At 34.4% G+C, this 27,158-nt stretch overlaps 1 protein-coding gene across 1 annotated transcript in view; it reads left to right on the top strand.

Moving 5' to 3' along the window:
* The window catches only part of LOC133173398 (uncharacterized), a 44,803-nt gene that overhangs the window by 10,619 nt on the left and 7,026 nt on the right, over positions 1 to 27,158 (top strand). The window contains exons 4-15 of the mRNA XM_061308381.1: positions 346 to 643; positions 820 to 893; positions 5,820 to 5,873; positions 7,253 to 7,367; positions 8,276 to 8,451; positions 14,600 to 14,830; positions 15,266 to 15,474; positions 18,248 to 18,388; positions 18,941 to 19,084; positions 22,355 to 22,580; positions 23,413 to 23,614; positions 25,735 to 25,944. Of these exons, the coding sequence (XP_061164365.1) occupies positions 346 to 643; positions 820 to 893; positions 5,820 to 5,873; positions 7,253 to 7,367; positions 8,276 to 8,451; positions 14,600 to 14,830; positions 15,266 to 15,474; positions 18,248 to 18,388; positions 18,941 to 19,084; positions 22,355 to 22,580; positions 23,413 to 23,614; positions 25,735 to 25,944 (2,080 nt within the window). The remainder of the gene's footprint in view (positions 1 to 345; positions 644 to 819; positions 894 to 5,819; positions 5,874 to 7,252; positions 7,368 to 8,275; positions 8,452 to 14,599; positions 14,831 to 15,265; positions 15,475 to 18,247; positions 18,389 to 18,940; positions 19,085 to 22,354; positions 22,581 to 23,412; positions 23,615 to 25,734; positions 25,945 to 27,158) is intronic.

Raw genomic sequence — 27,158 nt, forward strand, 5'->3', positions numbered from 1 at the left:
CCCTCAGGGGTAGGGTGAGGCCACAATAGGCGGTCAAAGTTTTACATAGGAATATATAGTGTTAAACCTAAAGTTTAAATTCTTCTTCTAAAGAAAAATAAAGCCCTGATTAATCATATTAATATGGAAGCATCCTCAGATAGTGTAGATTCAGGTTTGTTCATATCGTGACCTGGCCCCAGGGGTCAGATGGGCCCACAATAGGCAGTAAAAGTTTTACATATTAATTTATTGGGGAAAATATGCTGATGAAGAACAGCAGGATTTTAGTGACTCAGGTGAGCATTGTAGCCCATATGCCTTTTGTTTGAATGTTGTCAGAAAAAAAAATGCTATTCAATTCAGACTTACGTCGTGGACGTTATTAGAAAACAGATTCCCCGATTTGTGAAGTTGTTGGATGAAAAGCTTGCTAAAGAATTTGAATGTCCATTTACTCTGAGTGTTCTTTATCGTCCAATCACCATTCGAGGAAGTAATCCCAAGAACACGTACTCTGCTCCAAATATTGATGAGAAAACACGCAGGTCTAAAATTGACCCATTGAGTGGGATGCCATTGGGAAAGGACTGGAGAATTGTGGATTATGAATTAGATAAAAAGATTGCAGTTGCCATGGCTACAATTCCACTCACAAATAAAAGTAAGAACAATTTTATATAAAGATTAAGTTTAGGAGAATTATTGAAATATCACTAGATTATGTAGTTATTAATAGGTGGATATATATAACTGAAATTCAGAATAAATTTAATTTTTATTAAAAGTCAAGAATGGAATGTTATGAACTTGCAACTATTTTTTTTAATTTTGCCATAGAGATGTTAGATCCAGCTAAGTTTTCAGAACTGGCAGCTGAAATTGAAAAGTGCAACATCGCTCCCCCAGTGGAAGTAAGTTAATGCTACCTTAAAAATCAAAGCAACAAGGACAATAAGGACAAAAGTACACACTGCAAACAAACAACTCTAACATTGTACAGTGCCCACTGTCCAATCCGACAACTGTGCAATCCGGCACACTGGACTTTCCGACCTCATATTTTATTCCCAAAAATTTCTTTTATTTTATATACAACAAAACACTGTATATTCCGACCACTGTACATTCCGAATTCCGGTGCTTTTTTGTTAACAAAACTAGATAATTACATTATGATTTCACCTGGGTAATCCGACATAATTAAACAGGTGTTCCGTAATTAGTCCCTGGCCAGGTAACATGAATGTCCCGTTTGGCCACAAGATTGGTCTACTTAGAGAGTAGTTAATTACATGTAGTTTGAAAGTGTTCATGTAAGCGTTAAATGATCAGTTTTTGAATTCAAAAATTAGGCAATCATTTTTTTTTTGTTATCAATTTTATTTTCGGATTTAAGAAATAGCATTCACGCGACAGAAAATAAAAAGAGTACATGATATTTTGATTGCATTTACCTTACAGAATAAATAAGATTTTTAGCTTGAAATTAAAATCGAACATGCAGTCAGTCCTTCATAAAACCATGTGGAGAAAAAAAAATACGGCGAGCGTAACATGTAGACAATATACAAGTTGAATGCAACATCTTGTCTAATAGAAAAAGTTTCATTTCCGGGTTAACATACACTGAATTAAGTATGGTTGTGCACATAAAAGATTTGCCAGAAGCAAAAATACCGTTTTAAGCTGCCCATTAAAATAATTTTAATGTTAAAATATTTTGACTGTTTGATAAAAAATCAATCGCTATCACAATGTTTTAGAGTTACGTCCCGTTTGTATGAAAAGTCACGTGACAGTATTAATACATGTTGAGAAGTAAACAATGGAGAAAAATCGGAGAGAAATGTAGTGTAGAAAAAAAAAATACCACTGTGTAAAGAAGGTACATGTAAAAGAAATATTTACTTTAATATCTACTGCTTTAGTAAAATGCTAAAAATTAAATTGCAACATCTCGAAGCGATCGGCAGTTCCATCTGTTTTGTCCATTAAAAAAAAAACATCATATAGATATATTACTACAGAGTTTACTAATGCTCAAAGAAATGCTAATTAACGAAGGTATATTTTATACAACAAAGAAAGACACAATTATGCCCACGTTTTGACAATTAAATACACGTGTACTCTAAACCTAATGGAAAATGATTTTTGAAGTCATCTGAACCAATCAATGCTAAGAAATATTCAACACTTGGTAATCCGACACACTGTCTAATCCGACATTGATTTTATTTCCCACAGCATGTCGGATAAGACAAGTCCTGAAGGGGTTAAGGCTCCATTGCCTATAAGGTATGGAAGGATAACAGGATATTTTCATACTCAAAATCCACTGTTTTAAAGGCTTTTAATTATTGTTTGTATATATATATGAAAGCAATAGGTTTGAATTAGACAATTATATATTTAAATAATTTTTAGTCCATAATATAGGTTCTAGTAAACCATTTAGAATGTGTTGTGATGCACATTTTAAAATGCCCACTCCATGATCAACCTTGGTAGATTAAATAGAAGTGTACCCTACCAAATAACAGAAAAGGTACTGGGTTTGATACCAAGCATCACCTCACAGTTTCTTATTAAAATATAACTAATTTAATAACGTATTGCAAACTCCCATCAAGCTTAGCACAACAGAGGTATGGTAGGGGAAACTTAATCATAATAGACAAAGTTTGTGCGTCATATGTCACTTAATCTTATCTTCAGCTTATCTGCAACTCTCCATTCCCAAAAAATAGTAATGGTGTGCTCAAATAAAAGAGTGATGTCACAAGTGGATTTTAAGTATTAAGTTAATGTCCAAGTAAATCTCCATTCATTAAAATTAGGATTGTATTAAGTAACCTGTTACTCTAGTAGTCATTGAAAAGTCAGAATATCAAATTATACTAAAATCGGTATCAGCTAGATTACTTTGGAAAAAAATATAAAATCATGCTGCAATATATTTCTTAATTTTCAATATACAATTATGGACTGTTTGGAAGGGAGACATCACAAATTATCAGGTCTAAGTAGGGTTGTCACCCAAGGGTGCTTGTATTCTTCCTTTCTCATATTAGATCTGAATTTCTTAGTTGACATTAAACGTAGATTTATAATTTCAGACAGCCTAGTAATAGTAAAAAAAAACAGCTGTTAAAACTTTTTAAATTCGCCAAGAGAAAAAAATTGTCAAGCAAATAATCTGATAATATAATGAAAGTCACATGATTGACATGCTAGTTATGGTGTTTGAATGTTGAGAACATGAACATTGAAATTCATGAAATATATTTTTTTATTACATTTTCAATAGTGAAATACTGTGATTTATTTATCGAATAAAAGTGATATTCTCTCACAGTGTGAAAGGATACCAAAATGATATTCTCTCACAGTGTGAAAGGATATAAAAGTAAGTAAAAAATAATTTCTGGACTGTCATAAGATAGAGATAGTAACTAACCATCTTGATAGAGCTAACTGCAAATTTCTTCCCAAATATGTTGCTAAAATCCATGCTATGAAATGTTTTCAATCTCACAACTGCTAAGCTATGACGTCTCAACTATGACGTCAAGCCTATGACACTGGTTAAGACATAGGCAAAGGGAAAATCAAAGAAAAAGTAATAAACAGAAAATTCACTGTTTTGTAGATGAATATGGAATTTATTTCACTCGTGAGACAGGATTTTTTGATATTTTCACTCGTGAAAATTTAAAAAAAATCCTGTCCCACTCATGAAATAAATTCCATATTCATCTACAAAACATTGAATATCCTAGATATATATAATTTAATTTCATATTGATATTCATTCCAAACCTAAAAACTAAATTGAATGTTTATCATAATTACCGGTATATGCATGTAAATTTATTAAAAAAATATGTTGATTATTCATCATTCTATCTTTTTTTCACTCTAGACTTGCATGCATGTAATAATAAAGTTGGCATTTGGATACTGAAATTGTTTTCAATGACAAAGAACATATACAATAGTCAAAATAGATAAGTTTTAATTCTGCTCTTTTCTTGAAGAATGACTAAGTATTCAATCAGAAAGTCTGAGTAGAGTAAAAAAAAAATATCAAATTGACCTTTATACTCAAAAGTAATGGAGCTGAGGCCCCAGAAGGGCTCATTGCTTTTAAGGAATGGAGAGGCACAAGGACATTGACCTACATGTACTTAAAATGCTTGTAATTCTAGTTTGTCTATATATGACACAGACATGTTTTAATTTGATAAATATGCAATTACATTTAAATAAGAAATAATTTGTATTCTTATATAGGATTAAGTATGGCAAAGAAAGTGTATTTTTAATGCCCCCTTGAAAAGGAGCAGATTGCTTTTCACCTGTTGGTTGGTAGACCAAGTGTTGTGCACTCAATAAGACCGACATCAAACTCTACACACTGGTACCCCCTGAAAAGTATATACCGTGGTAATGCGTATTGATTTTTAGGACACAAGGTCAAAGATCAAGAGTCAAACTGGGCATAGGAAGATGCTGACCACTCAGTTCATTGAGAGCCCTTGAGAACCCTTTGCTTAATAGACATCAATAGACAAGAATTGCTACATTGATTCCCCTTAAAGTCAAGGTCTAGTGAATGAAAGGTGCCCACAGATTTCTCAAATCTGAGATACACATTCTTTTAATGATCCTTTACGAATATAGCTTGGTAGAATAAGGTGTATCCAGACATAATTTTGGGGTAAACTCATCGGAAAAATGAAGAAAGTCTGGTATAAATATGGGAGTTTTTTCCATCTCAGACAAAGGAAATGTGTCAATTTTGCCTACAGTCTCTCAGAAAACGGTTTTTCATATCTTCTTGATCTCTACTTTAAAATGACATTAAACGGAATAAGGGTATCGGGGTTACTTTTTGCATGATTTCAAATGAATTCCATGAAAGTGCTTTATTTTCTACATAATTCTATTGAAGCTGTAAAGTATGGGAAAAAATAAGTTTAAATCAATTATGACGTCATAATAAATCTAGCACCAAGAAGAAAGTCTAAACTTATTTACTAGATCTTGACCTTAAGGAGTAAATGACTGTTGATGATGTCGAGGGTCAAACGGAACATAGGAATATATTGGCCATGCAATATCTTAATATCCCCTTGCTTGACAGATATCAAACTTGTACTGTAGTTTTAGTTCTCCTTAAGGAGTAGATGACCCCGTTCACTTATAAGAAAATAAGATCAGCTATCAAACTAAACATAGGAAAATGTTGACCACTCTATATCTTGGGAACCCTTTGCTTTTCAGACATCAAACTTAGTAGCTGGTGTCTGACTACTGGAGATTTTGAGGTCAAAAGGTCAAGGGTCAAATTTCTCTACACCTAGGAAGATATTGTCTACTCAATATTTTGAGAACACCTTGCTTTGCAGACATCAAACGTGGTGTGCATTAGTTCCCCTTGAGGAGTAGATGACCTCTGTTGATTTTGTAGTCACAAGGTCAAAGCTCAAGGGTCAAACAACATAGACACTAGACATAGGAAGATAAAATACATGTACAGCAAAATGTCGATCTGTAGCAGTCTTGCAGCAAATATTCATTAAAAGCAATTTTTTGGTTAAGGGAGTTTAATACATGTGTTTCATGCATAGCTAGTTCAATAAAACTAATCCATATGAATTTCTTCCCCGATCATTTTTGTTTCTAGACAACTTAATTGATCATACAACTGAATAAAGAGTATGAAAAAGTTTCATAATTTAAAGTATAAAGTTTTATGAAATGTAGTAACTTGATAAGTATAAAGTGTATTGACTATTCATGGAATCTGTTATTTTTCTTTGTATTTACAGGATGTCGCTGACAAATTCAAAAGTACAACAGCTCCACTAAACCACTCTGTACAGGTGGGTATTGTGTACGTGTTATTCTGGTCTGGTGGGGGAATCTTCTTGTAATTAAAGTTAAATATTGAAATATTAAATGATTATTTTATTGAAATAAAAGAAAGATTGTTAAAAATTGATTTAAAATTGTTTTCCTGATTATGGGGGCACATAGTTTTTGGTCTGTTTATCCATCTGTTTGTCCACAAAAACTTTAACCTCACCCATAATTTTAAATAGTTGGAGCTAAGGCTTCCATATTTCATATGTGTATTTCTTGTGACAAGACCTTTTTTTGGGTGTCAACATTTTTGGTATAAAGCATCTATGGGCAAAGGGGGACAAAAATTATGAATTTCATCGTCCCTGCCACCCTGGGGCCTGAGGGGTGGGGCTAAAACCATGAAAATTAATGAAGTCTTTAAGAATCTTCTTCTTTACTCCTGGACATCAAACAGTCAAACTGTTGGCATGATTGTAATAAGTATTGAACCCTCTACCCAAATTATGGAATTCATGACCCCTGGGTCAGGGGTTCTTGTGCTGTGTCAGAGTTCTGTTGATCATTAAGTGAAAAAGCATTTATTCTTTAACAATCTTCTTTGCTCCCCCTGTATATTTGGCACATAAACTAAGTGCATGGTTATATTGAGCAGGAGTGCCTCTACCTATATTATGAAACTCATGACCCCTGGATCAGGGGTTCTAGTGCTAAGGTGGGACTCTATTGTTCATTTGGTGAAAATACAGTCAAACCTTGTTATCTCGAACTCAAAGGGACAGAGAAAATACTTTGAGATATCCGAGGATTCAAGATATCCACGGTAAACTACTTAAGAATTAAGAAGTAGGGACTTCAAAATAACTTCTGATATAATGTATTATTTTTATGATGAAGCAAAATCGTCCACCCCTTGCACTTCGTTAAGCATGTTTTACTGTACTATAAATATTATTTAAAGAGAGGCCATTTGGCTGGTGGATGTATGTACTCTATAGGACTTCACTGTTAAGTTTGGTGCTAGGGAAGAATGGCAGAGATGGCATACACTGGCATGTAAAAGAAGAATTTTCAGATTTGTTGCAGATTAATTACCAAATGAACCATTTTTGTTGATCATTGATTGTCCTATATCTCTTGTTTTTGATAACAAAAAATCTTCCTTTAACAGTTTACTTTGCTTTTTTAATTATTGAATTGCTATTTTGTGGATCCTTGACAGTATCATATTATACTCATGTGACTGTGAAGACCCCTGGGCCTCTAGGCTTGTTTTTTGAAAGTGCAAACCAGTAGAGATCCAATCTTATCAGAGACTTCCTGTTAAAAAAAACAACAATAATAAATCAGAGTTTGATGAATAAAGTTATTGAATATATCTTTCTTTTTTAAAATTTAGGTCAGAAAATGGGAGAAAAACTTGCAACAGATTTTTGGTGAAACTGATGTTACAGAAATGTGTGGGAATGCAGATTCCTTTTTACTGAAGTATTTTGAGTCTCTGCCAAAATCAGGTGTGCCTTATATATATGTTTCAATAAAACTTAAAGGATTTTTATCATGACTCAATAATTTTTAATATATCAAAGTTTACATGCTAATAATACCATCCATTTAGATTTCTTTGCTAGAAATTTAGTATTTTTGGTGTTTCAGCAATTCAAAGTTTGAATATCTCAATATGCATTTTTGATTGCCAATGTTATGTGCCATCGCTGACTTACGTCAAAGGTGTCAATCCTGGTCAAGCAAATTACTTGCTGTGTTTACAAAATGGATCAATTATTGTGTCTATTAAACAGTGTGTCAAACATAAAGTGGGTCACAGTGACCTACTTCCTCAATTTTACAACTATGGTGGAATCGTTAGATTTCATGGTGGCAATAATTTTTGTTATAACACAAAAAGAGGGAATGGTTTTAACATTTCTGAATAAATGAACATATGTTACATGCCTGTGTTTCATTCAAGGGTAATTATTTAAATTGGGGAAAAAACTTAATATGCATGTATTTAATGTTATTTTTTAACATTTATTTCTGTAATCAATAAGTCACTTGAGTCCAAGTACCTCTAGTTTTATATTACTTTACAAGAACTTTTATGGGAAACGTACCAGTAAGTAAAATTGCCATTGAAGTTTAATTTTACATGTTAAAAGGTAAAAACACCAATATAACTCCAACACCTCAGGTGAATGTTAAATAAATATTGGTCTTTTATAGTCAAGACTGCAAGTAATACCGAGAGGTCAAATGTCATATTCATTTTGCAGGCAAACCTTGAAAGTTCAACATATACCAGTATTTATTTAGCTCATGCATAAACTTTGTTTATTAGTAGTTTAGTTTCCATTTAAGATGTACATTTATATTATGTAATAAAGCAAATAGAAACTTTTGTTCATAAAATCTTTCACAGGACAGTCTACTCAGTGGGCCCATGGAGAAACACCATTAGATTTTTTGGACAATGCTGCATATAACTTGGCCAGTGCCATCAAATGCAAACCAAAAGATGCAGCCTTACACTTGAGGCTGGGACAAGTGCTTGAGGAAAGATACTATGCTGAAGATTTATTTGGACTCAAAAAAGAGGTAAAATGTGGATGTTTATGGGATATTTTTACATTGAAACTTTTAACTGTATGAATGGAATCAGCTGAATCACAGATTCTTTACTCCATTATTTCAGTATTGGGAAATATATGTACATTATATAAATAGTGCAAGGAAAACCATTGTCAACCGACGCGTCAGCGGAGGTTGACAATGGTTTTCCGAGGGGTGTCAATTTCAACTGTTACCCTCAAAAACGTGCACTATTTATTTTATTATACTGAATGTCTTATTGATTTCGGATGTCAAAAGAAAAATTCGGAGATCGTCGTTAAGTTCATGCTTAGAAAGCTTTCAAACTCCCCTCTTCTATTTTTTCTCAATAAGAAAGCTTCGGAAAAGATTTACCAACCTCTTTATTGTTTGTTTGCTACTCAAAAAGTCCTTTATCGTCTAAAGTTTACACTCGCAAGGATGTTTCGTCTGTCGTTTATTGTTTTCAAGTAAGCTACATCGGATACAAGCTTTTATTGACGATTTATTCGGCTTCTTTCAAACGCACAACTGACGCTTTGAGAATTCTACGGTGAACCGTACGCGCATGATTTGAACGCATGTGACATTTTCGTAATGTTACCCGTTGTCAAGTGTGTTGCTAACGCTGAGGGTAACATTACGGATTGTTAAATGCGTCTAAACCAATCAGATTTTAGTATTTAACATGAAAGTATAATATTATTATTTAGCAAATATATAAAAAGATTCAGTTTGAACACTCAAGCTTATGTTAACTAATATATTTTAATTTGATATTAATATTAAACTTTGTCACACACTCAAGTTTTTTTGACACAATATCCTGTCACTCAGATGACCCATTGCTATCTGTTTTCATCCATCGTAGTGTCCGTCGTAGTGTGATGTGCATTGTGAGTCATTTGTAAATTTTTGAACATTTTCAGCTTCTTCTCTTGAACCATTGAACAAATTTCAACCAATTTTGGCATATACCATCATTGGGTAAAGGGGTACAAACATTGTGAATTTTATTGTCCCTATCTCCCAGGGGCCTGAGGGGTGGAGTTAAAACCAACAAAATTAGTGCTGTCTTTAAAAACCCTCTTTATACTCCTAGACTTTAAGCTGACAAATTGTTGGCATGATTGTAATAAGCATTGAGCCCTCTGAAGAAAATTGTGAAATCCGTGGCACCAGGGTGGTGCTCTAATAATCATATAGTGAAAATGCATATATTCTTTAAAATTCTTCTTCTCTCCCTCTGAATATTTAGCAGATAAACTAGTTGCATGGTTATGATGAACAAGGGTGCCTCTTCCAAAATTGTGAAATTTGTGGCAAAAGGGTCAGGGGTTTGGTGAGGTGGGATGAGGGGGCTGTATTGATTATATAGTAAAAATGTATTCTTTCTTTGGAAATCTTCTTCTCTGCTACTTAATTGGTATTAAACAAACAAACAAACCAAATACATAGTTATGATGAACAAAGATGCCTCTTCCAAAATTGTGAATTTCATGGCTCTTGGGTCAGTGGATCTGGTGTTAGGGCAGGGCTCTATTGATTATATAGTGAAAATGCATTCAATTTCTGAAAATCTTTTTCTCTGCTTCTGGTTATTTAGCAGATAAACTATGTGCATGGTTATAATGTGCAAGGGTGCCTCAGTCTTCCAAAGTTATGAAATTTGTGGCCCCAGAGTCAGGGGTTCTGGTGGGGGGAGGGGGTTATTGAGTATGTGGTAAAGATGCATTATTTATTTGAAAAACTACTTTTCTTCTCCTGGGTATTAGGCAAACAAACTATTGCATAGTTATGATGAGCGAGGATGCCTCTTCCAAAATTGTAAATTTCATGGCCCCTGGGTCAAGGGTTCTGGTGTTAGGATGGAGTTCTGTTGTTGATTATAATGTGAAAATGCATCAATTCTTTGAAAATATTCTCCTTTTTAATGAGTATTTAGGCAGATAAACAAAGTGCATAGTTGTAATGAGCAAAGGAGCTTCTTCCAAAATTTTGAAATTTGTACCCAGGGCAGTGTCTGGGTTTTCAGATATGGGGGGAGGTCTTTTGATTAAATAGTGAAAATGCATTATTTCTTTGAGTTTGCATAGTTATGATGAGGAAGTGTGCCTCTTCCAAAATTGTGAATTTCATGGCCCCTGGGGCAGGGATTTTGGTGTTAAGGAAGGGCTGTGTTGAAGCTATAGTGAAATAGAAAGCAAAGTTGTTATGTGCAAGGGTATTTTTACTAGATTTTTGAAATTCTAGACTGTTTGGCCAAGTGTTCTTGTGCTGAGCAGGGCTCTGTTTTGTACTCTACTGAGAGAAATTATTTCCCTTTGTTATTCACTTATGGTGTTAAATACTGTAATAATGTAATTGAAAGGTCAATTGAATAATCCTCCAATATCTCAATTTTTTCTTGGTCCCATTGAGTTCAAGATAATAAGGTTTGACTGTAGTAGATAAATAAAAATGAGACAAAAATACCTTATCTTTGTACATATTCTTCAAAGACTGAGAAGGGCCAATTTGAAAGAGAATGAGATGGGCTTACTACAGTGTAATGGATCTCTAGCTCTATTGTTTTGACTTAGTCTGCATAGTGATGGGGGCAAATCAGGCAAGTATAGAGACACTCGACAAAATTAGCTTACCCCCCCCCCCCCCCCCCCAAATTGATTTGTCATCACTTAATTATTAACTAATAGTACAGTTTTAGGTCCCCACCTGAGCCAAAGACTCAAGTGAGCCTTTCTGATCGAAATTTGTCCGTTGTCTGTTGTTGTAAACTTTTCACATTTTCATCTTCTTCTTAAGAACAACTGGACCAATTTCAACCAAATTTGCCACAATATATCCTTAGGTAAAGGGGATTGAAGTTTTTCAAATGGAGGGTCACACCTTCTTCCAAAGGGAGATAATTAAGAATTTGTGAAAAATTAATGGCATCATTTAAAAATCTTCTTCTTAAGAACCACTGGGCTGGAAAATATGAAAGAATGAGTGCACTTTAGAGTGTCATTTGGAGCCTTTTCGGCCACCCATTTTAAGCCTTAAATTAGACTATATTGCTAAATTAATCTATGATTATTGTGCATACATATGCTTTTGATATTTATACATTGAATTTTTTGTTAAACATATTGCTATAATTCCACACAACGTCATTAAAAAGAACATGTATAAGCCTTAAATTCCGGAAATTTGAACTGGACCACTTTCGAATTTAAGGTACCCGCAAATGGGCGAGATATTTAAATTGCATGGAAGTGGAATGTAAACATTTGCACATTATTTCCAGATTGATTCTACAGTATGAATTTAAATGGAGGAGAGAAAGATTGTGTAGTTTCATGATTCACAGAAATAATAAATGATTCATGGCCATACATACTGATCACTTTCATGATTCGTATCCATACGTTTGATGCCTAGCACCAAATTAGATCAATCTTAAGTTTTCGTATATGATAAAAAATGCCCCCTCTTTTTTCTTTAGCTTATTAATAATCATTTTTCGTTTTATATGCTGAATGCTTTTCAATTCAAAGAATGAATGTATGTTTTAAGAAAGATTCACATTTACATGACTTCGATGTCACACTACATTTAATCTTAATTCACTGTACATGTAGTACGTAGAGTAATACAAACGTGTAGTGAAACAAATTATACATGTATGTAGTACTCACGGTGATACATATTTTATTATATGCATGTATAGATAAATAACATTCGGATATGAAATATAAAATTTTAACTTAAAATTTGAGTCGCTAGGTTAACATGAAAACTCCAAGAAATACAAACTATCTGTAATTTAAATTAACATTTTATTGACGGAACAAGTATATTTCAGATTAAAAAAACATGGTCAACGAAAATTCTACAACGTTACTATATCGATAATCACACGCTTATGTCTTCAATATCTCTTTCATTTCGGCAATCCAAATATTGTCAGGTATGAAACTAGTGTTTAGGGATGTGTCTGTAGATGCCTGCAGACCATAATACAGAGGCGACATGAGCTAACACAGCTACATACTAATCGTGCACTTGATTTGCACTGGCAATACCAGAATTTCGTTCAGAAAGAAGACAAGGTAAACTTTAAGACCCTAATAACATTTTCGCAAAATTCTTCATTATTTTGAAGTTGTTTAGGCCGGTACAAGCGGTGAGATTTGTCGTTACTGTATAATACAAGTATTATCTTTGTATTATAATATTTTCCTGTACACACGCGCGTTTATATGTTTTGTTAGATTGTTAATAGACATTAGGGATTTCTACGTGTTTCCCTTGCAATGTTTCTCTCTCTCTCTCTCTCTCTCTCAATAATGGAAAACGAGGTTCTGTTAGCAGTATCTGTTATCGTATTATGCATTGCATTAAAACTGAAAAAAAAAACCAACAACATCGTAATGGAACACTCGTATATGTACTTGGTGCACACAATGCATCGCTAGATGAGGTGCAGAGAAGACCCCAGTAGTTATGAAAACTTCTTTAGAATAGATAACGCTGCATTTGAGCAACTTTTACAATTACAGGTAGTTACTCCTTTTGATCTTCTTCCCATAAAACGACAAGTTTTTCGATATTTTTACTGCTAAAGTCAACCATTATTTACCACGTGCTTTTTTTTTTTGTTACGATAAAAATAGGATGACCACAACGTGAGTACTTTTGATTGGTTTAAAAATGAAAGGTAAGTTAAGACTTGTATTAAGAAATAGAGCATTGCCCTATATTCTTAATACAGTTTTATAAGATTCGAAAAAAAACTTAGGATTCACTGTATTAAAAGTCTATACATAGTCATATTTTGTACTTAAATACATATCCGTGTGTACAGCCCTGAAGTCCATCGACAGACACAATGAAAGCATATCGAACAGTAGAATGTCACGTGAGTAAAATGATTATAATATCAAACGGGGCAAAATAGGTTGACACTCGGTGACCTGTTAATTTAGTAGCTAACCTGACCGTAGTTTGGAGAATTTTTTAAAAAATTACATATGAGCCGCAAATTGTCCAACATTGCCCTTTGGATATGTATAAGTTTAGATAAAAATACACATTCTGTGCAAATGAGAAGAATGGACAAGTTGCGGCTCGATGTAAACAATGTCGTTGAAAACTGGTATGCATATGAATAACAATAGAAATGTGACAAAACTGCTAGACCCCTGTCGCAAAAACCAGTGTCGCTCGGCATTATTTAATATTTTTATGTGATATAATATATCAAACCCTGCTCTTAAGATATTGTTTAATAATTCTGATTCAAAAAGTTTATAAATTTCGGAAATTTATTATTGGGAAAGCACCGGGATCCAACTCTCATAGCTTAAGTGCACTGATCCTTTATGTGGAAGCATCCTTAGGTAGTGTACATTCAAGTTTGTTCAAATCTTGACCCTCAGGGGTAGGATGGGGCCACAATGGGCGATCAAAATTTTACGTAGGAAAACGTAGGAAAAAATCTTTAAAAATCTTCTTCTCAAGAACAGCAAAGCTATGATTGGTCATATTCATATGGAACCATCCTCAGGTAGTGTGGAATAAAGTTTGTTCAAATCATGACCCCTGGGTGTAGGGTGGGGCCACAATGGGGGATCAAAGTTTTACATAGGAATATATAGGGAAAAAAATTAAAAATCTTCTTCTCGAGAACAGCAAAGCCATGATTAGTCATATTGATGTTTAAGCATCCTCAGGTATTGTAGATTCAAGTTTGTTAAAATCATGACCCCTTGCTTTAGGGTTGGGTCACAATGGGGAATCAAAGTTTTACATAGGAATATATAGGAAAAAGACTTTTAAAATCTTCTCAAGGACAGCAAAAACATGTTTAGTCATATTGATATGAAGCACTCTCAGGTAGTGTAGATTTAAATTTGTTCAAGTCATGACCCCCAGGGGTAGGGTGGGGCCACAATGGGGGATCAAAGTTTTACATAGGAATGTATTGGGAAAAATTCTTCTCAAGAACAGAAAAGACATGTTTAGTCATATTGATATGGAAGCATCCTTAGGTAGTGTAGATTCATGTTTGTTCAAATCATGAACATAGGATGTTCCTAGTGGAACTTACTTGAAAGTCTATGTGTAAGAAAATAACATTTCCTTCTATGTTCATTTTTTTATTACAAAGGCAGGTGGTGAGTCGTTGCCATCCTTCAACCTTGAAGCAAAAGAGAGTTCAAAAGATGAGGAATGTGCAGCCATTTGTAAATTACGAGGAGTGGATAGTGCTTCTGCCCCAATTGCTTTACAACTTAAGGCCATTGATGAGGAATATCATCATCTTTTGAACAATAACCAAAGTGGCAAGGCAGACCATGTAATGGGTTTATATGTGTGGAAATCCAAGCAGGCCTCTCAGGTAAATAATTATTGCTGTTTGGGGCCAATACTAAGATTAAGTTACACAAGGAGTTATATTTAATGAGCAGGAAGGGTGAGAGGAATATTGTCTTTTTAAGGGTTTCTTAAAAACAAGTGGCCCATGGGTCTTGATGATCATAAAAATGAAAATATACAATGTAAATCAAAAATGCTGTCTAATAGATATGAAATACATGAGGCATTCCAAGTAAATTTTCATAGTCCCCACCCACTAACACAATTACAGCCACTAGAAATTGATATGCATATCAGGCACTTGACTTTTCACTTGACAAAATTTACATTCAGTTGTAAATATCAAGAAACGAACAGACTTAATGCTCAAAGAGTTATCACAGATAAGACCGTTGGAAATGTAAATATTTAAGAATCTACAGCATAGTATAGACTGTTTACATTGATCTATATGCAGGAAGGAATGGCTGCCCAAAAAGCTCAGGATGAGGAGTCTTCCTTGGGCCAAGCCTATCTAAAATATATGGATGCACTGACCTTAGATGAACCTAAGGCCATTTATAACTTCCATGTGGGACGTATGCTTGTAATACAGGGGAACTTTGACGATGCTGTGAAGAGACTTGAAGTGACATTGAACTGGAATCCTAAACATCAGTTTGCCAAGTAATATTAACTCATTCAGCCCCAGCCACTCTTATCTACACAGTGCCTCAGCATCTGTTATCAGCATGTGCCCCAGAGAGATTTCAGGAGGATGCTTAGCGCTTGATATAAACAAACACATGCTTTGTTTACCTTTGTATCTCTTAAATTATTCCACTTATATCAATAAAATTTTTACACAACAAAGAAAACAAAATTCTGAATTCATCAGTATAATTTTCTTCACAAATAATGGAATATTTTTAGTCATCCACCATTGTGTTTGTAATGCCACGCTTGAAAGTAACACTATACTTTCATTTTCCATTGTTTCCTTTATTTTATGAATATTTATAAGGTAAAAGTTAAGAAAGACTTGTTAGAACCTTTCTGATTGGATAAATCACAACATTTCTGGCTGAAATCCAATTATTCAGCCAATCAGAGGCCTTTTTCTAAACCCTATGTTGGCTTCGCCTCCAAGCGGGATCGGCCATTCATAACATTGTAAACAACACTACTGTAGTCGGTATCGGCCAATAGCGGTATGATAAATACCCCGCCTGTAGTAGGGATCGGGGCTGAATGAGTTAAAATATATGAGTCTCCTTTGATTTTGTATCCTTTTTATAGAGGGTTGCACACAGACAATGTGTGATTGTGCCTCCATGAAATTCCACAGAACACATAAGAAAATGTAACATGAAATTTTTCACAATGATTTCACTTGAAATTGATATGCATTTCACTGAACATTAAATTAATGTAAAAGATTTAAAGGATGAATTAGATAAAATATAAAGAGGAAGAACTGGAATGATTCACTTGTCTAATTTATTCATTGTATATATATATATTCTTCTCTCTAGTTGACTCCAATTTGGCACAAATGTAGGTCATTGGCCTTTTAGGTCACCTAAGTTTACTGGCCCCAGAGTCAGGGGTTCTGGTGCTAGGATGGGGCTCTGTTGAAAATATAGTGAAAATGCATTATTTCTTAAAAATCTTCTCCTCTGCTCCTTGGTAAACCAATGAACTATGTACATAGTTATGATGAGGAAAGGTGCCTCTTCTAAAATTGTGATTTTCATGGCCCCTGGGTCAGGGGTTCTGATGTTAGGGTGGGGCTCTATTGATTATATTGTGCAAATGCATTAATTCTTTGAAAATCTTCTCCTCTGCTTCTGGGTATTAAGCCGATGAACTAATTACATAGTTATGATGAGCAACGGTGCTTCTTTTAAAAGTATGAATTTATGGCCTCTGGATCAGGGGTTCTAGTGTTAGGGCGGGGCTCTAATGATTATAGAGTGAAAATGCATTAATTCTTTGAAAATCTTATCTTCTGCTTCTGGGTATTAAACCAATGAACTATATACATACCTATGATGAGGAAGGGTGCATCTTCCAAAATTGTGAATTTCATGGCCCCTGGGTCAGGGATTCTGATGTTAGGGCTGGGCTCTATATATTATATAGAGAAAATGACTGAATTCTTTGAAAATCTTCTCCTCTGCTTCTGGGTATTAAGCCGATGAACTAATTACATAGTTATGATGAGCAACGGTGCTTCTTTTAAAAGTATGAATTTATGGCCTCTGGATCAGGGGTTCTAGTGTTAGGGCGGGGCTCTAATGATTATAGAGTGAAAATGCATTAATTCTTTGAAAATCTTATCTTCTGCTTCTGGGTATTAAACCAATGAACTATATACATACCTATGATGAGGAAGGGTGCATCTTCCAAAATTGTGAATTTCATGGCCCCTGGGTCAGGGATTCTGATGTTAGGGCTGGGCTCTATATATTATATAGAGAAAATGACTGAATTCTTTGAAAATCTTCTCCTATGCTCCTGAGAATTAAATCAATGAGTTATGTACATAGTTATGATGAGGAAAGGTGCCTCTTCCAAAATTGTGAATTTCATGGCCCCTGGGTCAGGGGTTCTGGTGTTAGAGCTGGGCTCTAATAATTATATAATGAAAAAGCATTAATTCTTTGAAAATCCTATCTTCAGTTCCTGGGTATTATGCAGATGATTCAAGTACATAGTTATGATGAGCAAGGGTGCTTCTTCAAGGATTGTGAATTTCAAGGCCCGTGGGTCAAGGGTACCAGGGAGGGGTGGCTCAAATGATTATATAATGAAAATGAATTAATGCTTTGAAATCTGCTCTTTGGTATCAATCAAACATTTGTGATGAGCAAGGGTGCCTTTTCCAAAATTTTGAAATGTGTGGCCCCAGCGTCAGGGGTTCCAGTGGGGTGGGGGCATTACTGATTATGTGGTGGAAATGCATTTTCTCTTTGTTCCTCTGCTCTGCCTCTTGGTATTAAGTAATCAAACTAAGCATGCAAAGTGTATAGTTATGATGAGCAGTGGTGCCTCTTTCAAAATTGTGAATTTCATGGCATCTGGTTCAAAACATGAACCAAATTCAAATGTTGAAAAGTTGTTACATAATACTCAGGTGATCTATATGGCCCGTGGGCCTCTCGTTTTGACACAATTATGATTTTAATAAAATCAAATAATATTTTGAAAGTGATATTGAATTAGCATTCTATTAAATGACTTTGCCAAAGACATTTAAATATGGACTGTACTTAAATAAGTACACTCATTGATATATAGCTGGTGTTTTTGTTAAGATGTGCAGTACTGTGGTAACCTGTGTTATCATCTACAATGTCAAGTTTTGGTAGTTAATTGATATGGATTATCTATGTTACGAACAGAATACAAATTATTTATAAAAACCAAAATGACATTTACAAATTTCTTACCCCAGGTTCTACTTAGGACTGGCACTCGCTTTACAGAAAAATGGACCTGGTGCCAGAGCTAAAGAAACAATCCTCTACCTCCTAGAGGCCATGGAAACACTCCTGACACAACATACAAAGGCAGCTATGACTTCTGATGACCCTAGGTATAAATGTGTTGGGTTTAATGAGTTTGAGAATGAAACAAAATGTTCAATCTAGTCACTGTCAGGTCTGAAGGAATTTAAAATATATCTAACAACTGATTCTAAAATAAATAATTGTGTGCAGTAATTGACATCAATAAATCTAGAAATTTTTAAGAGGATTATATGATTCATACATATTAGTAAAGAAAGTCCCTATCCCCCTCCCCAGAGTAACTCTTCCAATTAAGAGTAAAAGAATGAAAGGATTTAATAGAAAACAGACTGATAAAGATGGTCAAATGTAAATGTTAAATATCTTAATTTTGGGTGACGGAGCATGTTGTAGAATTAGCATAGTTTTCCTTTAATTCTTTTGCATTGGGAAAAATCTTTGACACTTGAAGCTGTACTCTTTAATTGTTCTCTCAGAATTTTGACATCTTAAATCTTTCGTTTATTTAGTATATTTGTTCTGTGATTCAAAACAATTTTATCTTTTGAAATCTAGAGAGCAGCACATTTCATTAACCTAGATTCTCTGTAAATAAAATTGACTGATTTTCATTGCAGAGATATACCACCTGAATTACATTCTGAAAATTTGTTAAGATCATCAAATGTTCATCTTCTACGAGGAATTGTTAACTTAGGAAAGCTGTTACAGAAAAATACAGATGTCAAAGACTGCATGTCACCAGAACACATATTTCATACGTAAGACATGTTAAACCAGTACTAGTACATAGAAATGAGATTCATTTTTGTAAGTAATTAAGGCAGGTCTTCTATCCCCCCTCCCATCCAATTTGGAATGCATTTGTTCTAAAATGAAGATTTTCTATCCCCCCCTTTGCCCTTTATTTTTTTGGAGCAGGTCTATCTGCAAGTAACTATAAGCTAGTAACTATTTTTTCCAGACCAATCTTGCATCGAAGTTTTATCTAGAGATGCCCACTACTAGATTTGCTTTGGATGCTCCATCTGACCAACAATTTCTAAAGGAAACCTTGGAGCAGGTCTATTCCAAAGGAAATATTTGCATTGCTCTGACCAAACTTGCATGGACAATGCATCTAAGAATCTAGGAACTTGCTTTGGATGAGTGAACAGATTAATACTTTTGGAGCAATTGTGTATATTCTTTTATCTTTTAGTAACAATTTGCCCTTACCCTATAACCAAACTGGCTTGGATGATGCATGTAGGGATGCAATACCACCAGACTTGTCCAGGTGTGGCAACTAACTTAATATATATTCTTTTTTTAAGTGACTAGATCAAAGTTTTTAGAGCAGGCCATTCTTATGTAATTATATGTCATCCCTTTCCCAAACTGGCATGGATGATAGCAACCGCTAATGATAAAACACTGCTTAATGATAGAAATATCTGTCCCTTTCCCAAACTGGCATGGATGATGCATATTGTAGCAACTGCTAATGATGAAACGCTGCTCAGAAATATCATTAAAGCGCTGCAATGCAACGCTTAGTGTCATAAATTAGTGCAATAATAGTTGACATTCTCAATGCTTAATCAGATATATTTCTTTCATTAAGCGGCAATTTAGCATTAGTGGTTGAGAATGTCAACTATTAATGCAATAATTTATGGCATTAAACATTGCAATTGTACCGCTTACTGATATTTCTATCATTAAGCAGGCTTTTTATCATTAGCGATCACTACATGCATATGTTTTGCTTAAGATACTGCAGGGAGGCCTTTAATAAAGAATTTTGCAGCTTCACTGGTCAGAGACCAGAAGAGCTTATGCATTAGTAAGATGTCCGTCATCCATCCATCTGTCTGTAAGCAATTTTTCAAAATGCTATTCCTCCTACAGTTTTGGTCTAATTTGAGTAAGTACACAAGAAGACTACTGTAGATCAATAATTTTCGCAACACCTTATTTTCGCGAGATAGTCATTGACTCTTTATTAGCGAGACAAAATTTTCACGAATTATGGTTATTACTCTGTATAATCTTAAGGAATACTAATGTACGTGAGAATGAAATTTTTGCGAGCCCACTTTCTCACATAATTACGCAAAAAAAAAATTCTCGCTAATAAGTGTTTTACAGTATACTAATGCCCTGTTCACACGGAGAGTATAATTTGCAGTAAATTAATGCGAAGTAAAATAATGCAAATTAAACTAATGCGAATTAAATTGCGTTCACACGACAGCTAATGCGAAGTAAACTAATGCGAAGTAAAGTTTTATTTCTACAGTATTAGGCTATTCAGCAAGGCTATTATGACGTCATTTTCAGATCACATCACCTTATTCAGAGCAGGGTCCATTTGACATAATGTCATAGTGTCTGTACACATTTCATTGATTGACATAATTTTCCTTTGTTTTTCACTAAAAATAGCAGAAGTACCTATATCTGACCACTGACATGTTGCATGTGACTTAATTTTGCCATTACGCATGCGTCAAAATTTAATTCGAATTAGCTTCGCTTAGCGTTCACAGGGAGTTAATGTGAAGTAATTTAATGCACAGTAAATTAATTCGAATTAAACTAATTCGCATTAAATTCCCCGTGTGAACGCAGTTCAAATTTAATTCACAGTAACTTACGTTTAATTCGAATCAAACTCTCCGTGTGAACAGGGCATAAGATACATAATTCTATGCATTGGTTTTTGATTTCAACAAAGGGAGTTACCAAGGTTACTAAAAATAGAAATTTCCTTGAAATTCTTTCAAAACGCCACTCCTTCTACAGTTTTGGTCTGATTTAAATCAGATTTGGTACACAATTAGACGATACTAAGATATGTAATTCTTAGCATCAGTTTTTGATTTCAACAAATGGTGTTGCCATGGTTACTAAAAAAAGATATTTCTTTGAAATTCTTTTAAATGCTACTCCTCCTGCACTCCTGGTCTGATTTAAATAAGACTTGGTACACAAGTAGACTATACTAAGATATATATTCTAAGTATCGGTTTTTAATTTCGACAAATAGTGTTGCCGTGGTTACTATAAATAGAAATTTCTTTGAAATTCTCTCAAAATCTTACTCTTTACAGTTTGGGTTTGAATAAGACTTGGTACACTAGTAGACTATAATACATGTACATAATGCTAAATAATTATTCGTTTATGATTTCAACACAGGGTGTTGCCATGGTTACTTGAAATTGAAATTCTGTGAATTTTTTTCAAAACCTTTCTCTTCCTACAATTTTGGCCCGATTTGAATAGGACTTGGTACATATGTAGACTTTACTTATATAAATAATTCTGTATATCTGTTTTTAGATGCTGATCTAACCTACATTTTTTGGACGAATGAACAGGTTAAAGGTTTTATTACTAAATTTGCAAGGATGATGCATCAAGGGATGCAAATGACCAGACTTGCTTGGATGCTTGATCCAATCTACATTTTCAAGATGAATAAGCAGGTTTAAGTTTTGGAGCAGCTAGGTCCATTTCCAAGGACTTTGAGCCCTACATGTACCAAACTTGCCTGGATGATTCATACAGGGATGAAAACTACCAGACTTGCTTTGGATTCTGGACCTGACCTACATTTTTTTGATGAGTGACCAGATAAAAGTTTTTTTTGTAGAGGATCATTCTCAGGTTCCAATAAGATTTTAAGTTCAGTGCTGACTAAACTTGTGTGGATGGTGCATCTTAGGATGCACACTACCAGACTTGCTTAGGATGCTGAATTTTATTTACATTTTTCAGATGACTGTGCAGAAAAATGTGAAGTAATTAAAAATACTACCCAGACCAAAAATTGAATAAATGTTGCATCTATGGATAATCACTACTAGAATATCTACCGGTATTTGGTGTGAGACTGCTTTACTTAAAAATATCAAAAATATTAAGTTTAAAACAAAAATAAATTTGTTCTTATCTGTTAAAAGTTAATGTTGCTAGATAACATTCAGTTGAGATGAGTTTAAAAATGTAATCTTTGTTACCTGTTTTTCCACATACCACAGCTCAGCTTTGCTGGCATCACAGGTCCTTCCCTATATTGCACAAGGTGATACCTATAAACAACTAGAGTGGGTGCTCCTGGATTCACATTCTTATCTCCTGGACATCCTTTTTAAGGACCCTGTGAAAAATGCAGATCTCATTGAACAGCGCTGCCAGAGATTGTCTGCACTTATCATGAACTCCACACTCCCAATGAATGAAGACTTGCTCAATCTTCAAGAACAGGTACTTGAGTGGTCCTGATTTTGGATAACTGTTTTATATTAGCCTAACTTGAATAAGTCACATTATGAGCTTTTTCTTTACCCCTTTCATTAACTTTTGAATTTTTAGAGCAAATCATGGGGTGATGGTGATCAATTGTAATCAATTAAAGTCTGCCATGCAAGTGCTGATGAACAGCTGTTTAACTGTCTGCTATCTTTTTTTTTTTGGTTTTCAATTATTCAATTGTTACCTGTAGCTGTCCAATAAGCTGAATAAGTTGGCCAGTAAAAAATTTACTGGGCCAGGTTAAACAAAAGATGACGTGACAAATTTATTTTTAAGTATAAGTAATATGTTGACGGTGCGACCGTTAGGGCGAGCACTGCTCGCTATAAACTGTATCCTGATCAAATAAGTATAGGAGTAAATTTAAAGCACATACATTATCAGACTTATGCTTCAGCTATAAACTGCTCGCTATAAACTGTATCCTGATCAAATAAGTATAGGAGTAAATTCAAAGCACATACATTATCAGACTTCTGCTTCAGATGCAGGATCTGACTCTCATATTCAAATGATTGAACAGATTAAAGTTTTGGGATCAGGGCCATTCCCAAGTAACTCTCTCTCTCTCTCTCTCTCTCTCTCTCTCTCTCTATATATATATATATATATGCAGGATGTCAGGATATATAGTTATTGGCATGATAAAGATCCCTCTACCATAAGCACAATGCATATAGGTCAAAATCTGTGAAACTTCACCTAAAGCAGGTGACATCTCTAAATGAGTGTAAGATTCTTGAATGGGTGTAAAACAACACTCAATCCATCATTCATTTTGTAGACATGTCAGAAACTGGTGAACCTTAATCCCTGCAGTAGCTTATCCCTCTATAGATTGGGAGCCTCACAGTTTGCGAAGTATGAGAACTCTCCTCCTGGGGAAACTGCTAACAAAATCTTGAATGAGACCATGAAATCTTATCAGGCCTGCATCAGTATGGAGGGTAAACCTGCAACAGGAGATCCTCCCGAGACTCTGACAGGTATGGTATGTGGCAGTGATCTAAGTGTATACTGGTATATCATCATACATTTGGCTCAAAGTTGCACCAACAATCCAAGAAACCATTTTTTTAATTAAGGAATGTTTTTAAGTTTTGTGTGAGTTATTGGTGTGTAAATCACACAGACTTGTCACGTAGGCATATTTCATGAAGCACGCTAGCGCTTCATGAAAAATATGCCTACGTGCAAGTCTGTGTGATTTACACACCAATAATTCACACTAAAATTAAAAACATTCCTTATATTTACATTTTACATGTTTGAAAGCACCAAAAATATACTCAATGTTTGAATTTCTCACTGCCCTGTATCGTCATATTTTTATTAACGTCTCTGTAGCCTCATTGTGACGTCACTTTAGCGCGAGTTTCTCCGTGTATATTTCTATGCGTGAGTATACACAAAAATGGTTTTCAAATCAATTTCACAGTTGGCTTTGTAGAAAAACACAGCAAATGTAGATATTATGATTTATAAAATGACATTCACATCAGTTAAGCACTGTACAAAATGTAATGCTTTTAAGGACAGATGCTACAAACAAAAAAGATGCATGAATTGTTATGTAATTTTTGGACCTTTTTTGATTGTTAATTATACAAATATCAATTTTTTATAATATTAAGAAATTATAGGCTTTCTATGATTTTTAAAATTCTACCCTTTTGTCATCACCCTTATAAATTTATACAACTTCTTATTACTTTTTGTGACATTACTGTTAAACTTTGAATAAAAAATTGGAATCTATATGTAGCTAATCTCATTTATTTTTACTTATTTATGAAATCATGACTCTAATCGATATTCATGTTTTTTGTTGTTTTTTTTTTTTAAAAAAGACTATATTGTTTGTATAGCTTATTTTTTTTAGAATTGATAATTTAACCTTATGTAATAATAATTAAAGCTGTACATGTATTTGTAGATTGAGGAATGTCTTTATTCCTAAAATATTACAGTGCTGCTTAAATTTGTAAGGAGTTGATTTAAAAAAGAAAACTTTTTAAAGAACAAGAATGAAAAGTGATACATATAAAATTTTAAGAAGTTATGACTTTTTAAAGATTTCATTGTACATATATATCTTCTTCAACATGAATTAGAGAAATGAAATTCTTGTCTGCATGGATATAGTTTTGAAACTGAGAAACATTAGAGGCTCATACTTGATATAAAGGTAGGTCATGAGGATTGTCTTGACCTTGCATAAAAGTAATTTTGGACATGGTCAAGGTGTCAGGGTTAAAAAGTATTAGATTATTGTTCCAGTGAAAATGCATTCATTCTCTGAAAATTTTCTATTCTGCCCCTGGCAGACAAACTAAGTGCATGTTTATGATGAGGAAGGATAATCTTCTGAAATTGTGAAATTCCCTGTTCCCTGGGGACAGGAATTCTAGTGTTATAGCAGGGCTCTATTGACCATCTTCTAAAATTGTGAAATTCATGGCCCCTAAGTCAGGGTTCGGTAGTTAGGGCAGGGCTCTATTGATCATGTTGTGAAAATGCATTTATTCTTTGAAAGTCTTTTTCTCTATCCCAGTATATTTAGCAGACAAATAAAGTGTATAGATATGATGAGCAAGGGTGCCTCTTATTAGAGGTATGACTATATACATTATAAAGTGTTTTGTTAGTGAATTACTCATATTTGACCATACTCCATGACTTTATTTTCACTGTCTTTGATTTTAGATAAATATCATTATATATTCAAATTTGTTAATTCAAATAATTTGAATAAATAGCTTAAATATATCTACAAATTTGGTTATAATACGATGATAAATAACAAAGTTAGGAAAAATAAGTCTAAATGTTTTTTGAATGACCATTATATATAGGGAAAATCTTTCTTAAAAAACAAGGCCACATTAGTCTTTCTTAAAATAAGAATCCCCATGTAGTAAAGATTAAAGTTTGATTAAGTTGTAACCTCATGGGGCTACATGTACATGTAGGTTGGAGCCACAATATGAGTTCAAAATTTTTTTTCCTGGGATTATAGAAAGAAATATATTTAAGAAAAATATTCTTAGAACAGCAGGGCCAAGGTGACATAGTGATCATTATGGCCCTTTTGCCTCTTTTGTAGGACAGCAATGGTGGCAAGACAAAGTAAAAGCAGAGGAAGAGGCCAAAAAGGCAGAAGAAGCAAAGAAACCCCCACCAACAGCTCCCAAAGGAGGAGCAGCAAAGCCCGCCCCTGCTGCAAGGGGAGGGGGAGCAGCTGGGAGAGGAGCACCTGCCACTCGAGGGGCACCAGCAGCCCGAGGGAGAGGGGCAGTTTCTACACAACCCAAAGGTGAGAATGCTCAATAGGCTTGTGAGCTTTTTTTGGACAATGCGAGTATTTAGCTTGATGATCGTCCATCCATCTTTCATCTGTCACCTGTTGAGATGTAACATTTTCACTTCTTCTCAAGGATCAATGAGCCAGTTTTAAACAATCTTGCCATGAACCATTCTTGAGTGAAGACAAATCAAGTTTGTTTAAATGAACAGCTAATGCCCTTTTTTCAATGGGGAGATCATTCAGCATACTCCTCAACAGAATTCGTAATAGAATTGAAGTTCTGTAGTCATTTGAAAAGATCAGGGCTCCCTGGATTTAGGACTCTTTAAAATGATGCAGCTTTTAGGTTATCCTTTTGAGCTATTCTTACACCACCAGTAATGATGTGTCCAGCTGGACTATACTTAAAATGATACAGCTTTTAGGTTATCCTTTTGAGCTATTCTTACATCACCAGTAATGATGTGTCCAGCTGGACTATACTTAAAATGATACAGCTTTTAAGTTATCCTTTTGAGCTATTCTTACACCACCAGTAATGAGGTGTCCAGCTGGACTATACTTAAAATGATGCAGCTTTTAGGTTATCCTTTTGAGCTATTCTTACATCACCAGTAATGATGTGTCCAGCTGGACTATACTTAAAATGATACAGCTTTTAGGTTATCCTTTTGAGCTATTCTTACATCACCAGTAATGATGTGTCCAGCTGGACTATACTTAAAACGATGCAGCTTTTAGGTTATTCTTTTGAGCTATTCTTACATCACCAGTAATGATGTGTCCAGCTGGACTATACTTAAAATGATACAGCTTTTAGGTTATCCTTTTGAGCTATTCTTACATCACCAGTAATGATGTGTCCAGCTGGACTATACTTAAAACGATGCAGCTTTTAGGTTATCCTTTTGAGCTATTCTTACATCACCAGTAATGATGTGTCCAGCTGGACTATACTTAAAACGATGCAGCTTTTAGGTTATCCTTTTGAGCTATTCTTACATCACCAGTAATGATGTGTCCAGCTGGACTATACTTAAAACGATACAGCTTTTAGGTTATCCTTTTGAGCTATTCTTACATCACCAGTAATGATGTGTCCAGCTGGACTATACTTAAAACGATACAGCTTTTAGGTTATCCTTTTGAGCTATTCTTACATCACCAGTAATGATGTGTCCAGCTGGACTATACTTAAAATGATGCAGCTTTTAGGTTATCCT

Source organism: Saccostrea echinata, unplaced genomic scaffold (assembly GCF_033153115.1).
Source record: "Saccostrea echinata isolate AGI-Se365-2 ecotype Australia unplaced genomic scaffold, CSIRO_AGI_Sech_v1 ptg000002l, whole genome shotgun sequence".
NCBI lineage: Eukaryota > Metazoa > Mollusca > Bivalvia > Ostreida > Ostreidae > Saccostrea > Saccostrea echinata.